Genomic DNA, 15,199 nt, shown 5'->3' with positions numbered 1-15,199 from the left:
CTTTCATAAGTCTCGACCATTATTTTTTTCAGTGCTGCCAGTTCATTTGCTGCAGATTTGAGTCCTAACAACCCTGTTCATAAAGAAAAATCTAGTTCAACGAAATCCAGCAAAAGGTATGCACACATTGTAATCTTTTTTTCAAAATCTCCTACCTTTATTCTTAAAAGCTCTAAAAAAAATATTGATAGATGAAAAAATGAGGTATCAACTAACATGAATAGTTTAACTAAGCGAACACTTATTAATAACTTTATCATCAGTATGAAAAATTAGACTGGAAATGAAGAAGAAATATAAAAAAAGAAAAAATATTATATGTCAGATATTTTTCTCTTGTTGACAGAGAAGTAAATGTTGTGTGTCGTTCCTTTTTTGTAAAATCTGCAAGACAGGGCTCAAAAGTGACCTTCATTTTCAAACTTTAAAGCAAGCTGTTCATCTGGTCTACATTTAATTACGTCAGCTTTAAAATAGATTTTAAAATTACAATATTTTTGTTGTCACTTTTTCTCAACTTCAGTTAAGTCTGTAATTATTCCTTCTCCCCCTTCATGTTTTCAATAGTTTTCTTATTCTATTTTATGTTGATAGTTCTCCTCTTCTATCAAGTGTTCAAGAAACCCCCAGATCTCGATCAAGTGACAATCTAGAAAAGTATTCTCCTGTAGGATTTTGCCGTGTTGGAGACGTAACCACATCCAACTGCTCAGCATTTTCAAAAAGTCTAGGTAAGTTTCTTCTTTTTCAAACTTTGTACACTGTACAATGGTTTTCTCTTTCTTGAAAAAATTGTAAACGTTGATCAAATAACTCAATAGTTTAATTTGATAACAAATGATTTATTAAATTAATGTAACATTCATCTATTGTAAAAGTGGACTAGATCCTGTAAAACAAGTTGCATCAGGACTATGGAAGTAAGAAAACAATGAATGGAGATGTGATTTGGTTCAGGATCTGCGGTTCCATAGAGCAACTACTGTGTTTGAAAGAACACGTTACTGCAGACATCTTTGTTGCTCTGTATGCATTCATCTGGATTTTGCATTCATATCCTGGTTACCTCTGCAAACTTTGATACTGGATTTACAACATCCGGCTAGCCTATTGACTCGCTTTTCAAATTTAACAATCACTGAACATCAGTATTCGGCGGTTTGCTCCCTTTAATATTATTTTACTTATCAATGGTCATAGTCGTAAATTGTATACCTCAGATTGCAAAGTAGGCCTCCGCTCTTGTTTTATTTTTTGAAGAAACACAAACTAACAGTTTCTATTGAAATTTTTCTGAATTTTTTTCACTCATTCCATACAAATTTCCTGAGATTGCAAGGAAATGTTTTGATTAGTTTTCCTTGAAGAAATAAAACTTAATCAGAGATTCTGAAGTGTAGCACTCGCAATTGAAATATTAATTTTTTGCATTTGGCTATTAATATCTTATGAAAAGGTTTTGGTCAATCATTTTTCATGTAGAGAGTTTTTTTCTGTTGCAGAGTCCACCGTTTCAATTACTAAAGTGGAAAAAAGTTCATCCCTATCATACCATTCTTTAAACTCATCAAAAATGTTTCATTTTTCAGGAAAAAACTAACCAAAATATCCATTGACGCATCATTTTATTAGTGTGTATCCATATGTCGCTTGCTAAATTTTTAATGAGTCAATTAATTATTTTTAGGTGAGAAAGATGAAGATACAAACCGTAGTGACTCCATCATTGGTAGAATATCTAATAGTGCTTTCATTAAACCTAACAAAAGTGTAAGTAGATCACAAATTAACAATTGATGTTCTTCATTTGAAAGTTGAGATAGCTGTAAAATCTTTCCTCCAAGTGCAGTATTTAGGTTAATTTTTTTTTCTTTTATTTTTTAATTTCAACAATGATAAAAATAATTTGAGTGAGTAGTTGCAGGTGGGTGAGGGTACAAAGCCATGTAAAAATGTGGCTTTTAAGTTGCAGTAGTAGTAAAATAATGGAAAGTATTTGTATATGAACTTCTTTGACCGATTTAGCACTGCGAAAACAAAGCCACGGAAAAAGGATTTATGTGGTCGTGGTCGTGATCACAGGGGGGCAAATGTGTTGACATTCTGTCAAAACCTTCAATGCTTATTTCTGTGAAACAGAAATTCTTGTTACAAAGAGAAAAGCTCTTTACAAGCAAATGTTCACATTTTAGAGTTACATTTTCTGGAGCTACACTAGCTATAACCAAACAAGAAGGTAACTGCTGAAGCATTTCGGGGCTCATTGGACCCATTATCAATACAAAGCTACAGCCTGAGTGTTAAAATTAATGTTCGAACGACAAGACATTAAAAATCGATGTATTAGACAGCCCGGATAGGGCTATATTTTGTCTTATCTTACCAACAAAGCCAGCTAAAGTTTCAACAGGTAGGTTGCAGCTTCCTGATCTTCTGTTGCCAATCTTGGAGAGGTCCTCAAATTCATGCCAAGATTTTGGAAATCGACGGTGGCGGCAAGCAAACTTACCGCCATCCAGCATTGCCGTTGCGGCTGTGAGTTTAAACCTTAGTGCAGTTTCAAGGACCTCTACTGGATCAAAAGCGGAAAATGAGAAGGCTGCAGTCGGCTGATGGTGGGTCCATTGAGACCTGAAACTAAGTTTGCAAATCTGATTGGTCATAACAAATGTTGCTCCTTACATAGTAACTATTCGTCCATTATTACAGAAGAGAATGGCACCAACTCTTCAATAAGTTATTATGTTTTAATTACAGTTGAATTTGCTATTATTCACCTTACAATTTATCTTCTTTTTCAGGATAATGAAAAGCCAGATTCACCTGGTTTGTCTTTAGTCAAGTTGCGATCAACAGGACTTTCAGGAAACAACGGATTTTTCACTCCTAAATCTCCTATTTTGAAATCTCTGAACGCATCTAATGATAGAAATGATAATTCATGTAAGTTGGAAAATTTTCTGGCTCCTGCTTTTTTGAAAAGTGATAGTTCAGCAGTTAGCAGAGTAATTCAGCTGTACTTTGTTCAGCACAACAATTCAATTCAAGCGTCATTGAGCTGGGCTTATTTAATAGGAAATTTTTTTTGCACACTGTGGCGATGCAGCTTTAAAATTTTCTTGTATGACAAGCGGGGCGTGCTATTTGCAGGTTCCAGAATTGTTGTCTAAATCATTGAAGGGTTTCTGGCCTCAGTTTTTTTGACTGCTTCTTCATTTTTTTTGCAACTTGTTTTAGATTCCTCAAAATACGGTACCGTAACAGTTATAGCAAATATTAAAAATACTACTCCTGTAAAAGAGCTTCATTAACCAGCCATCTGTAAAGTTAAGGGGTAAAGTAAAAAACTATTACTGTATCATTGTATGATCGAAAAATTGTATATCATTATATATGGCCCCCATGCTCTGAAGAAATAATTGTTTTTTGTCACTCCTCTGAAGTGATTCCCATTCCTGTCTTTTATGGTGTGACTAAAATGTATTTACTTTTTATTTCTTAATATTTCAGGCTCCAAATTAAAATCATTGCCTCCTCTAGCGCCAAAACCCCGACCAAAGTCCATGGCTGATCCAGAGAGGAAATCAGGTAAGATAGCATAAAGTTTATATGTATAGAGTCATTGTTTAGTTTATTTTAATGGAAAGGTAAGGGTACGGAAGTCAAAGTTTTACCCTCTCTTGTTTATTATAACTGACTTTAATTAGTTGCTTTAGAAATAGTCAGTACAGCTTTGTAGGATCTTTCCAATGATGGAGAATTTGCAGGGGTCTGAAATTCGGTGAATTTCGTTTTAAAGAGAAACTTCTGAGTTAAGTGAGCATGAGATCTTTCTTGGTTTTAAAATGGACAATTATCAAAGGACATGCGACAAAATGACCTGATTTGTTAAAATACATGGGTTTAAATAGGTAATGCTGGCTGACGACGTCACAAGGCGGCACATTTTTTCACTTTTAAATACATCTTTCTACAATGTCCCATCATAGAAAAAAAGTATAGGATACCTTGAACTCCACTTATTAAGCATATTGGATTCTTTGACATTCTTCCCCCTGCATCCTAATATTGCACCTGTAGCACAGGTCTACACCCCTCAAAGAAAATAAATATGTGATGCTTGATTCAAATTACTAACTTACATCAACTTTTATCATAGATTCTTGGAATCTCATTACTACTCACTATTCTAGCATTATATAATGCAATCCTGAATGCCCCCCTGCAAACTAGCCACTGACCCCCTCCCCCTTGAGATTTATTTATTTTATGACGGACCCCCCGACTATGACCCGACAAAAATATTTTCAGGGAAGATAAATTCTAGTCAAGATCTTCCAAGTTTGATTTCTTGGTGCTAAAGGTCCAAAACTCTCTTCTGAATCTAATAGAAAATTTTGGCATATCCCTAGAGCCCAGCATTTTTATTTAATTTTTATTTATGTAGTAAAGTGAACATTTTTCTGTAAGGTGAGTCAATGAAAATCTTCACTTTTCAGGAGAATTAAGTGCGTATCTGAATGAAGGACCAAGTCCAGGGTCTGAGACGCCTGATACACCATGTGTTTTGACAGGTCTGTAAAAGTGTTTTTCTTCTTACAAATAAAATTTGATTTCCTTTTTTTTAAGTCATGTGATTTCCAAGCCTCTGTTTGGCTGAACTTGAGAAATACATGCTTTCTTTTTTAATTTTTGGAATGTCATATAATTGTTTTTCGATGTATCAGAAGGGTGGAAAACTCAGTCTACCAGAATATAATGTATCAAAACAGGATCTATCAAGCATTTTTCTGATCCATCAATATTTGATGTATCAAGGGGTCTATTATTGTAGATGCTTTATTTTCCAATCTCTAATATGTTTTTTGGGGATACATTGCATTTCAGTTTTATGAATTTTCATTAAATTGATCTCTCTGATGTATCAATTTTGTATCATTTGAATCTGATACTAGTTGTCTTTACACAATTACGGCCAAGATGTTTTACCATTAGTAGTGTTGAGTTTAATCATCGCAACATTCCATATCATTTGTTGAATTACTAAACATATACTTACAAAATTAAAAGTCCGAACATTGCTTGGTCTCTTTGTAAAAAGTCAAAATTTGAGGAAAAATTGGGCAATACCAGATGTACCTAAGTTGATCCAGGTTAAATTTGTTCAGCAAATCTTCAAAAATAGATTTTTCCTGCTGTAAAGCCATTCATAATGGATACTCATAGATATTTTTCTTGAACAATAATTTCTGAAGCTTTCTTATTATGTTTTTAGGTGAAAAGAAATCTGTCAAGGAACTTGCAGCGAATTTGTGCAAGCAAGGAAGCGACTCTCCAGATGGCAAAAGGAAACTTGACTTAGGTTAGCTCATTATTTTTACAGCTTGCTCTCCAATTACTTATATTCAAGCACATGGACTTCCTCTAGGGTTTCTGTACTGATTATTGTTCCAATTACGAATATTGACTGCTGCTTACTAATCTCTCCCCCCCCCCCCCCCCCCAAACTATTTTATTCACAATTTTGGGTATGAAACTGAGTTCCTTATTGTGGCTATGCTGACACATTTTAGACTTGAAGTAATCTTGTCTTGTATTTTATCGTTGTTTCTTCAGTCAAAGATAATTTGATGTTAATTCATTTGTAGTCTCCATATGTCATACCACCAAAAAATAAATCCAAGTAGAGGTCCTGTAGACTAATTGTTAGTACATTTTTTGTCATTTCATTGCATTTATTTTCTAATAGTGTCATTTAAAATTGCATTCTAAAAAAAAAAAAAAAAAAAAAAAATGAATTAATCATACATTTTCCCAATTATAACCCAATGGCATGGTTCAAACTCTGGTTAAGCTCAATCATTACACAGCATAATTATTTTGCAAATCAAGGATGCAGAAAGCTAGAAAAATATTTTCAGTTTTTCTTGTGATTTTTTTGGGACAAAGCATTGTTTTGCTTTGCAGAAAGTTAGAGATCCCGAAAGTCCCTAGCCCGAGCATTTTTTCCTTCCCATTTTCTCAAAAGTCCGTTTTTAAAAAGCATTTTTGCACTAATGCTTGCTAGCCTTCCCGTTGTTTCATGTGACTGGCCGTGCAATCGGTCCATGGTCGGGAAGTATTTGCATCCCTACTGGAAAGCATCTTGACGTCCTCTTAACATCTTGATATTGTACTGTCGTGATAGCGAAGAGAGCAGTAAGTGCAAAAATAAAGTTTTGAGAAAACGGGCCTAGAAGCTTCTGAGTGGAACATTTTATTGAAAGAAACCTCCGTTCTTTGTCAAATCGCAACCAATCATTTGATAGACTCTTAGAAATTATTTGGGGGATTAAAACTTGACCGATTTTATTTTAAAGTACATGAAAAAAGGTTAGTGTTTGGCAAGACAGCAGTACGTGCTATCTTCTGCGTGCTTTCGAGGTAGTGTGATGGACACACAATAAACACATTTTCGAGTTAGAAATCGGCAGATGAGGGCGGCATTCCTCTTGAAAGCACTGTTTTCATTGGCTCTCATGCACCTACAGCTGTCTTGAAAAAAACTATGTCATTTTTTGTGCACTTACGGCTTTTTCATATGTCTCGTTTTCATTAAATTAGGATGAATTTTGCTGTTTTAGCTGTCTCAGAAATTTCATCAAAAAGAGTTTAGACGAATTTTGAAGAAAACTCGATTTCGAAAATTTTGCACTTACGGCTCTCTTTGCTATCACGGCAGTGTAGCTAGTGACTTGATTATTCCTTGTTTTAACTCTCTGAAATTATTCAGTATCGGTGGCAGAATCAGAATCTTTGGCTCTGATGGAACCAAAAGAGTTAGTGGGAAAATGATCCATATCCAATATGTTGTTTTAGTATGGTGAAACTGTAAGAACATGTATCGCAGGAACCTCAATTTTTTAGGAGAGCAAAAATCTCTCCTTAGTTTTGACATGGTAGTCAGAAGACATCTCTTTTAACTCATTAATGCAGCTAACTTAAAACCATGAAAAATCAAGATACATATGTTGAGTTCCATCATCGATCTGTTTCATCATTTCTAGCTGCAATTTTATCTTGAGTCATTGAAACTGTCTACCTATCAATTTCCTCGAAATTTGATGAGTATTTTTTTAGGGTATCAGGTTCACTAATATTGATTATCATCAGGGCAAGGCAAGAACGAACATTTGAAATTATGGAACGATTCATTTGATATGGAACATTTTTCTCCCGGCTATTTCAGTCATGTCAAAGTCAAAAAGCCCTCGATTTTCATTGATTCTTTAGCCCTCTCTGTCAACAAAATCTGGACAGTCCTCAGTGTGAATACAACAAAAGACACTGGAGTCAATTCGTCGCCCCTTTGACGTAAGAGCATATCTCGATTTCCACTTGAGTCCTGTTCTCTGTATAACTCAATGCTCTACGGTGGTTATGTTAGAATGGAGTTATGCCCTTACGTCAGAGAAGCGAAAAATTGCACCTTGAAAACAAGCTTGCTCTTTATTATTGCTCAAAGCATGTACTGCATGGTTCTATGCACTGTTACATCAACTAGATTATTAGTCAGGGGCACCATTGGAGAGTAGGATAGGGGGTTCTTCCTCTCCCCAAGACTTACAAAATAGACCTTTCATTAAAAAAACATTTCTTAATTTTAGTGAGTTTCTGGAGTTTTTGAAGTTCTACCCCCTTATCCTCAATTAAAAGAATTTTGCACCATCTGAGGTCTAGATGAAGTGGTATCCGTGACTATTGAATGCCTGATAAAAACTAGATGAGTCTAGCAGCTTAAAAGATGTAACAATTTTAGTCCTTTTGTTTGTTTTTCAACAAGAAGAACTGTACAAATACTTAAATGTAACACTTTAATTTTATTCTTTCATTCAATTAATTTCCCATTGAGTTTCGCCATTATTCTCATTAGATATGCACGTCATGTTTGTACATAGTTTAAATTTGGCCTTGATACAGGTTCTCATCGGTTATCTGGTAGCAGACTCGATGCTCAAATTATTTTTGGTGATAAAAACCAGGTAATTTATCTGCATGCTTCACTCAACACGCTCGAATTAGAAACTTAAGTTTTTTTTTCTCATGGTTTAAGTTTAAAGAAAGAAGGTTTAACCTTCTCTAATTTTACTTACGCCTACCAGAAAACTAAGGCACCGTTTTGTATAAATAATTTAATTGCAACAAAATTCAATCCAACAACAGTAGTATACATTGCAGAAAAATAGTTCAATTAGAAATTTTGTCACATGCCTTGGCAAATTGTCAAAATATTCTCACTTTGATTATAATTATGCATTCTCCCTCTTGGAATTACTTATCTCGATACTTGCTGCATACCACGAATTATAGAATTGTTAAAATTTTGACAGTTTAAATTTAAAGAGCATTTGGAGACTAAAATACAAGGAAATTTTGTGGATTTTAATCTACAAATAAATGTATTCTTACTTTCTAAATATTGGAAACTTGAGGGATTTTCACTAAAAACATGGTAAACATCACAAATATCTAAAATTTGACTGTCTGCTTGGGCATATGACGGTATGCCTATTTGGACTATTTGCTTGCAACATACATATACTTCTTGTAAGCAAGGATTTGGTCTTTTCCATTCAATCATGCTACTATTTTTTGTTTAACTCTCCGTGATGTAAACTATAAACTTCCTCAGTTTTCATGTTTTTTAACCCTGTTTGGAGATTGGAGTAATTCTCTGAGATTGCAGAAATTCCTGTTCTGTTGCCTCAAAAAATTGTGGCTATTGAGGAATCTCCGCTATCACGAAAACTTGATTGAAATATAGCCAAGTGAGTGCTCAGTGCTAGGTATGAACTAGTTACAGTAGTAAAATAGTATTTCTTCATCAATAGTTGATGTTAAAACATAATTTTTTCCTCCAATAAGTCTACTGGTTTAAAATCTGGGGTATTGAGGAAAGGATTAAAAAAGTAGCAAGCTTTCGCTCACTTTTTTGCCATTTTTGTTTGAGGTTGAGACTATAATAATCGGAAGATATTTTACATGGAGGTGTTAAACAACATTCAGTCATCAGCTCTTTCATATAAATCCCATTTCAGCGCATACTTGGTAGAAAAACTTTCCTTGTATATTTAAGGTATTTGAAGTAAACGCGAGTTTAAAGTTTATCTAGGGGTCAAGCCTTTGCGTAACTTCAGAACTTTAAAAGTATGAGTTTCTCTCGAAATCACAAAAGTAACTTGATCATAGATAATACCTTTGATTCGTGAATGAAATAGTGCAAAGTAAACATTTTTCAGGTACCTATCATCTCATTACTTTTGCTTATGCACCTATTTTATTTACTAAAATTTTGTATTGCAGGTTCTTCCCAAGACCCCGAGTAAAATAAGGAAAAAATTTGCTGAGGACGGGCCACTGGATGTGAATATTGAAGATTCAGTTGACGTTTAAAATCAAAAAGTGCAAATTGTTCGTGAAGTTTCTTCCTAGTCGTATGTTACGTACAGTTGTGTTTTCGAAATTTAGTTGAAGTTTTGTAAATAATTTGTCTTGACCTTCCTTCCTGATTTTATATTGCAAGATCATGTTTCAAAAAAGTTGTTCGAGATATGTTTTACCCCTCATTTTGACTAGCATTTTTTGTCTCATTCTAAGTTATTTTTAGAATAGTTTGCTTATTGCATCCACCAGTTGATCATGAACAAAGGTCGTGTTCTAATGTTTAAATGTCAGGACTTACTTAACTAGGTCCTTTAATTAATTTTAAGAATGGATACAAATTTCCCAGAATGATTCCCAAATGAGATTATCCTCATTTTAAGTCTCCTAATACAAGACTCCAAGTCAGAATCATAGTTCGCCTTATCTTGGATTTGTCTTTAATTTTTCTAACCTTAATTTACCCCAAATTTTATCAAATCTCAAAAAATTCTGTATGCAGTTGCTTGTCAAGTATTTACAATAATATATGCCAATTAATCTTTCACAATCACATTCAACTTTCTTTGCAGTGGTTTTTTTTTTTTTTTTTTTTTTTTTTTATTTACAATGCATATTATTTCTTTGGAGTTATTTGGAAACTGTATTCACTCACATTTTACACGCTCATATCAATTGCATGGTGTTTTTTCCTTATCTTGTTTTTCAGTAAACAATCAAGACATTCCATCCGTTGTATTATTTTTCTCACTTGTTTTCATGGATACTTATCTTTTAAGCCCCTTCTGTCAATTACTGTACATTTAAAATTTGTTAATTCATCAACTCAGCTTCATGAAGCTTTTGACTTCTTTTCATGGTAATGGGCGACTAGACATGGTCCCAACTAGAAAAAGAAGTTAACTGTTTTCTCTTCCAATTCTTTTTTAGAAAACGACTCACGTTACAGGAACTTTGAAAAGCGACTCCTAGACGAGGTATTGACGAATATTCTAAGTTGCTGCTGAGTTATTGGTTGCCCTTGCAATAGCAGGTCAAAAAAGAGATAAGAGGAGTAGCAGCAACAAATGGTAGTGTCAAGAGCCTTTCACTAATCCTAGTCGTTTGAACTTTCATCTGATATTTCCTTTGTCTTCAAATAATAAACATTATTAAAAGTATTAAAAGGTATATAGGCATGTATTTTATACTTAAAACAATTCTCAGTCAGATCTCCTTGTACCCATCCAATTCGCCGACCTCATTTTTTTTGGTATTAGTAGTGTTGCTGTTTTCATAATTTTCATCAAGCTAATAATTTCTGTATCTGCTCTTCCTCCCATCCATTCCTTTCCTCATACCTATTATTAATTGATGTGATACTTTCAGTTTTTTTAATGACTTACTAAAACCCATGAAAAATAAAATAAATTCAACTTCGTTTTAACATTCCTGCTTTCATTGAGGAAGTCACATTAATGTTAAGTAAGGAGTTTAATGTCCACTCCTTTTTTTCTTCTTTTTTAATTATTTGGATATCCCTCGCCTTTGGTTTTTTACAATGTTCTAATGGTGCCAATTTTTAGAATTGTCTGCTCTGAATTTGATCCATATCTCAAAACACAGAACTGGCCTGTAGACTCAGATGTATACTGAGAGGGCATCAATGACAGACGTCTGTCCAATATATTTGTTTCCCTCATAGTCCCACCATTCCTAAATGTCAATGTGAAACATTTTGCCAATCGAACAAGTTTTTGTTAATACCCTTTTTTTGGAAATAACTAGGTACTTCTTGATAATGATGCTCATTTTTTGTTATTTGTATTTGTGCCAATTGTCCAAACTATTTGCTCTGAATTTTGTTCCAATTCTCAAATGTGTAACTAATAGATGTACACATATGGACCATATTACGCACTAAGGAACCAACTTCCATGGTTCATTTCAGAAACATCATATGTACCATTGGTTTTCGATGCAGATAGATGCTTCTGTAGATGGTTTAGAAATAGTATTTCCTTCTTTGGTTATGAAGTTCATCTGTAACACATATTTGGTCGATAAATTAATTTTTCCCACAATCACAGCCTTCTTGGGCGTCAATATAGAGGTCTACTATGTATTAATTTTTTGTCAATAACATTGTAACCATGTTCAAAGAAGTCATCTTTTCTCATATTAAAGGTGCCTTTACCTATTTTCCCTAGGTACTAATATTGTAAAAAAATAAAGAAATGTATCTAAGATGCCAAACCTTTTTTCTTCCTTTTTTTGTATTTATGATAATCAAAACATTCCCGAGTCAATATCCAAATAGTTCCTCTCATCTAAATAGAACTGGCCTTGCTCATAACGAATTGGAAACAGTATTAGTAATTATCAGACCATTTCAAAATTCTAGTCAAAATTTTGTCTTTTCAGCTGCTTATGTGAGGGTTTTTCTTCTCCCTAATTTTTTTTAACTGCATCATGTTTGAAAAATGGTAATGGGCCGTTCATAAAATACATACTGCTAAATTTCAGATTTTTCGACTCCCCTTCCCCTCTTCCTTCCTCATTGCGCTTTTGTAACGTAGGTCTCTATCCTTTAACATGAAAAAGCAAAACAGTGTATCACTCTCCTCGACCCCCTCCACATTTAGAGTGATATGTATTTTATGAACGGCCCCTGTGCTCGGTTGTATGTAAATTGTGAATTCTAAAAAGTTCATTTTCATATTGTTTTGTGAAGGTAGAAGACTCGAAAACTGTAGATAGATTTATTTATTTTTCATTTATTTTTATTTTTTAAAATGCATTGTTTTTTATTATTACTCCAATTTTGGAAGATGATAAGCTTGATGTGAATTAATGCATTGCATTTGCTTTTTGATTGAGGTGTAGCAGTTCATATTTTAATGAACGACCAGACTTGATTGTTGGTTTCATGTCAATATTGTGTATTAATGATTAAAGAATATCTTCTGTACTTTTTTCCGTCACAATAGCTTTTTTCTGTTGTGCTCAGCAACACCTAACCACCACAACCTCCTATCCACACGAAGTCCTTCAAGGCGTTGACACTCCTTCATTTCGTGTAAAACCCTCTATTTCCAACCTCTCTCCGGGCATCCTTTTCGTCTACTCTCAGGAGGAACCCATTCAAGCATTTTTTGAGGTTTTCCTGCATGACCATTTCTTCTGTGCTATGTGAAAGCCTTTTTTCCATTAAATTTTGATATTATTGTATCTTATTTCCTTTTATTTCGAGCTTAATTTGTTCTTCAATTCGGTAGTAAAGAATTTTCTGTAGAAAGTACAAAGCAAAGATAAAAACTGTTTTTAACATTGTTTTGTATTAAAGAATTTCATGTGCCAGAGCTGAAATCAAAGTATGGCTTTTTTTTTTATCTTGCTTTATGATAAAGTGATAGTTTTAACAGTCTAGTATAACCGGTGGCCATTGTAAATCAAAAAAAAAGAAAAAGAAAGAAAGAAAATAAGCAAATGAGATACAAGGTTCATATGTCACAATGTTTCCCCTCTGAAAGCATTATAAAGTGCCAAATTATTTACCTGCTACAACCACTCTCACCCCAGTTAAAATTTAAACTTTTTGAAGTTGTCCTCTTTTTTTATGAGAAAGAGCTAGCAGAAAAGATGGGAAATAAAGCACTTTGTCATATTTTCTTGGAATCTTCTTTACAGAGCAATTTTCCCAAGATTAAGTTTTGAAATCATCTCCCAATGAGATATGACTGGGTTCACAAAGTAAATTGGCTTGTCTAAATACCGTCTATTGTCCATTGTAATGTTTCAGACTTGCAGTAGTTTTTTTTGTCCTACAAAATTTATTGCTCATCAAAAATTATGCATAAATTAAACTTTTAAGTATATTTAAAAGACTTTATGTAAAATTATTACGTTTCCTCTTAGATCAACTTTAGTTTGTAAATTTCAGTAAAATCATATCATGCAAATTCAGAAGCACTGTACTAGACATTGGACTTTTTTGCACAAGCCGGTTCAAATGAAAGATGTATAATATCATTTGTGTATTTCTCAATAAGAAATATTAATTTAAACACTTGAAATCAATTGCAGTCAATTCTCATTGCCTTTCATATATATATAAAAGTCGCTTTATAACGCACTCTGGCGTTCTACGACACCCAAACGCCACATATGCCTGTCTTCCCAGAGGTTATCGGGCAACTGACACCGCAACATCTCATTGCCTTTCATTCAAGTCCTAATTGTCGGCAGACAATTTGTTTGCGGCATGAAATTTTGGAGAAGGGACATTTAGCATAGTGCTTTGCTTCAAACCTTATCAACTGAAACTTTGAAAAGTTTCAATTCAAACTATCTTGTACAATTGGAAAATAAATTCATTTTTATTCTCTCGCGCACCTACCGAATACTGTGTCTGAAAAAAGATGTAAATAATATGAAAAATAATTGGAAGATAATAAAATTCCTCCTCATCATTTATTGATGCACAATTGGTTTTTGTGATAGCTTTTATAAATGTGTATTTTTAACTAACTTTTTTAGTCATGTTCAATCGACTTATTATTAAGTGCAGCTTTTAAACTGTTTGTTTGGAATCGTTGAATGTAAATTTTCTAATATCCTTAACGTTGACTGCCATGACATCAATGAATGCTGCTGTAAAGTTTCCTTGCTTTTTAACTTTTTTTTTTCTTCTTTCTTTTTTTAAATATATATAGCTCAATTTTGTTGTTAAAAATTATTTTGTTATTAATTTTCTTCTCCCTCTCTACGCTGCTTGCTTGTCAATGTATTAGTACAGCACTTAAATATTAATAAAGATATGAAGAAGTGTTATTTAATAATGTTTAAGTGCTGATTTATTAGTCCAGCACTCAACTGTAAGGATACAAATCCTGGCTTTTAACAGGCACCAAATTCCGACACAATCACTCACCTAACACATGTATAATTTTTTGTTCAATTGATTTATTTATTTATTTATTATTTTTTTTTTTTTTTACCTGTACTAGCGCTTATCTCTATCCCATCTGTGACTAATAACTGATTTTTTACCATCATTTTCTGGCATTGTACTCTTATAAATTATTTATTGCATTAATATTCCTTCCATCTTTTTATCCAGATGTATGTCCTGTAGTCTCATCAGGTAGATATCCATTTTCTACCTTGGCAACACTTAAATTTAACATAAGCTGTAATTATTAATTCCTGGCTTATTAAAACCATTTTAATATTATCTAAATTGGTATTTTTTTGTGGAAGTTCCTCATTTATCATACAGTAGTACCTACCCTTTGTGTGTTTGCTCATTCTAATCGTGAAAGAAGATTCAAAAATAAAGCTGAGAATACGATAAGAAAGTATTTTTCAGATTGCCCGCCAAATATGTGATGAAACGATTAATTTGTGGTGCCATTGCCTCTGAGCAATCATGGCTGTCTGCAGCTAAAAACTGTGCCTGTATACAAATGCTTCAGTGACTACTAACATGAGCACTTCAAAACTTATGGAGCGAAATAAATGTGTGTTATTCGGATTTCGAATGGTTATTAATTCTCGCTCCCCAGTATATTTGTTGCCTATGCGGTAAAATTGAAGGCGACGTTCCGGTGAAAAAACCAATAGGTTTACACATGGTGAAAAATTGAAAATTCATACTGTTAAAGTATATGGAGCGAGATGAAGGGAGATGTGTCTTTTGAAAGTGTAGGTAACTACTTCACGCGCCACTGTTATGTCACACATTGTCTATTAATTCTACCAAAGAGCCTAGGTATCCATTAAAATTAAAACCATTTTG

General features: G+C 33.5%; 1 protein-coding gene across 1 annotated transcript in view; it reads left to right on the top strand.

Annotated features, from left to right (window-relative positions):
• Positions 1–14,635, top strand: part of LRR (capping protein regulator and myosin 1 linker 1 leucine rich repeat protein) — a 41,432-nt gene extending 26,797 nt beyond the window's left edge. Inside the window, 9 exon segments of the mRNA XM_019062705.2 lie at positions 33–116; positions 595–731; positions 1,688–1,770; positions 2,802–2,943; positions 3,511–3,588; positions 4,500–4,574; positions 5,276–5,362; positions 7,960–8,021; positions 9,343–14,635. Of these exon segments, the coding sequence (XP_018918250.2) occupies positions 33–116; positions 595–731; positions 1,688–1,770; positions 2,802–2,943; positions 3,511–3,588; positions 4,500–4,574; positions 5,276–5,362; positions 7,960–8,021; positions 9,343–9,432 (838 nt within the window). The 3' untranslated portion in view covers positions 9,433–14,635.
• Positions 14,636–15,199: the final 564 nt, after the last annotated feature.

Source organism: Bemisia tabaci, chromosome 1 (genome assembly GCF_918797505.1).
Source record: "Bemisia tabaci chromosome 1, PGI_BMITA_v3".
Taxonomy (NCBI): domain Eukaryota; kingdom Metazoa; phylum Arthropoda; class Insecta; order Hemiptera; family Aleyrodidae; genus Bemisia; species Bemisia tabaci.
Note: the sequence above shows the minus strand (reverse complement) of the source record. Positions and strands in the feature narration are given on the sequence as shown.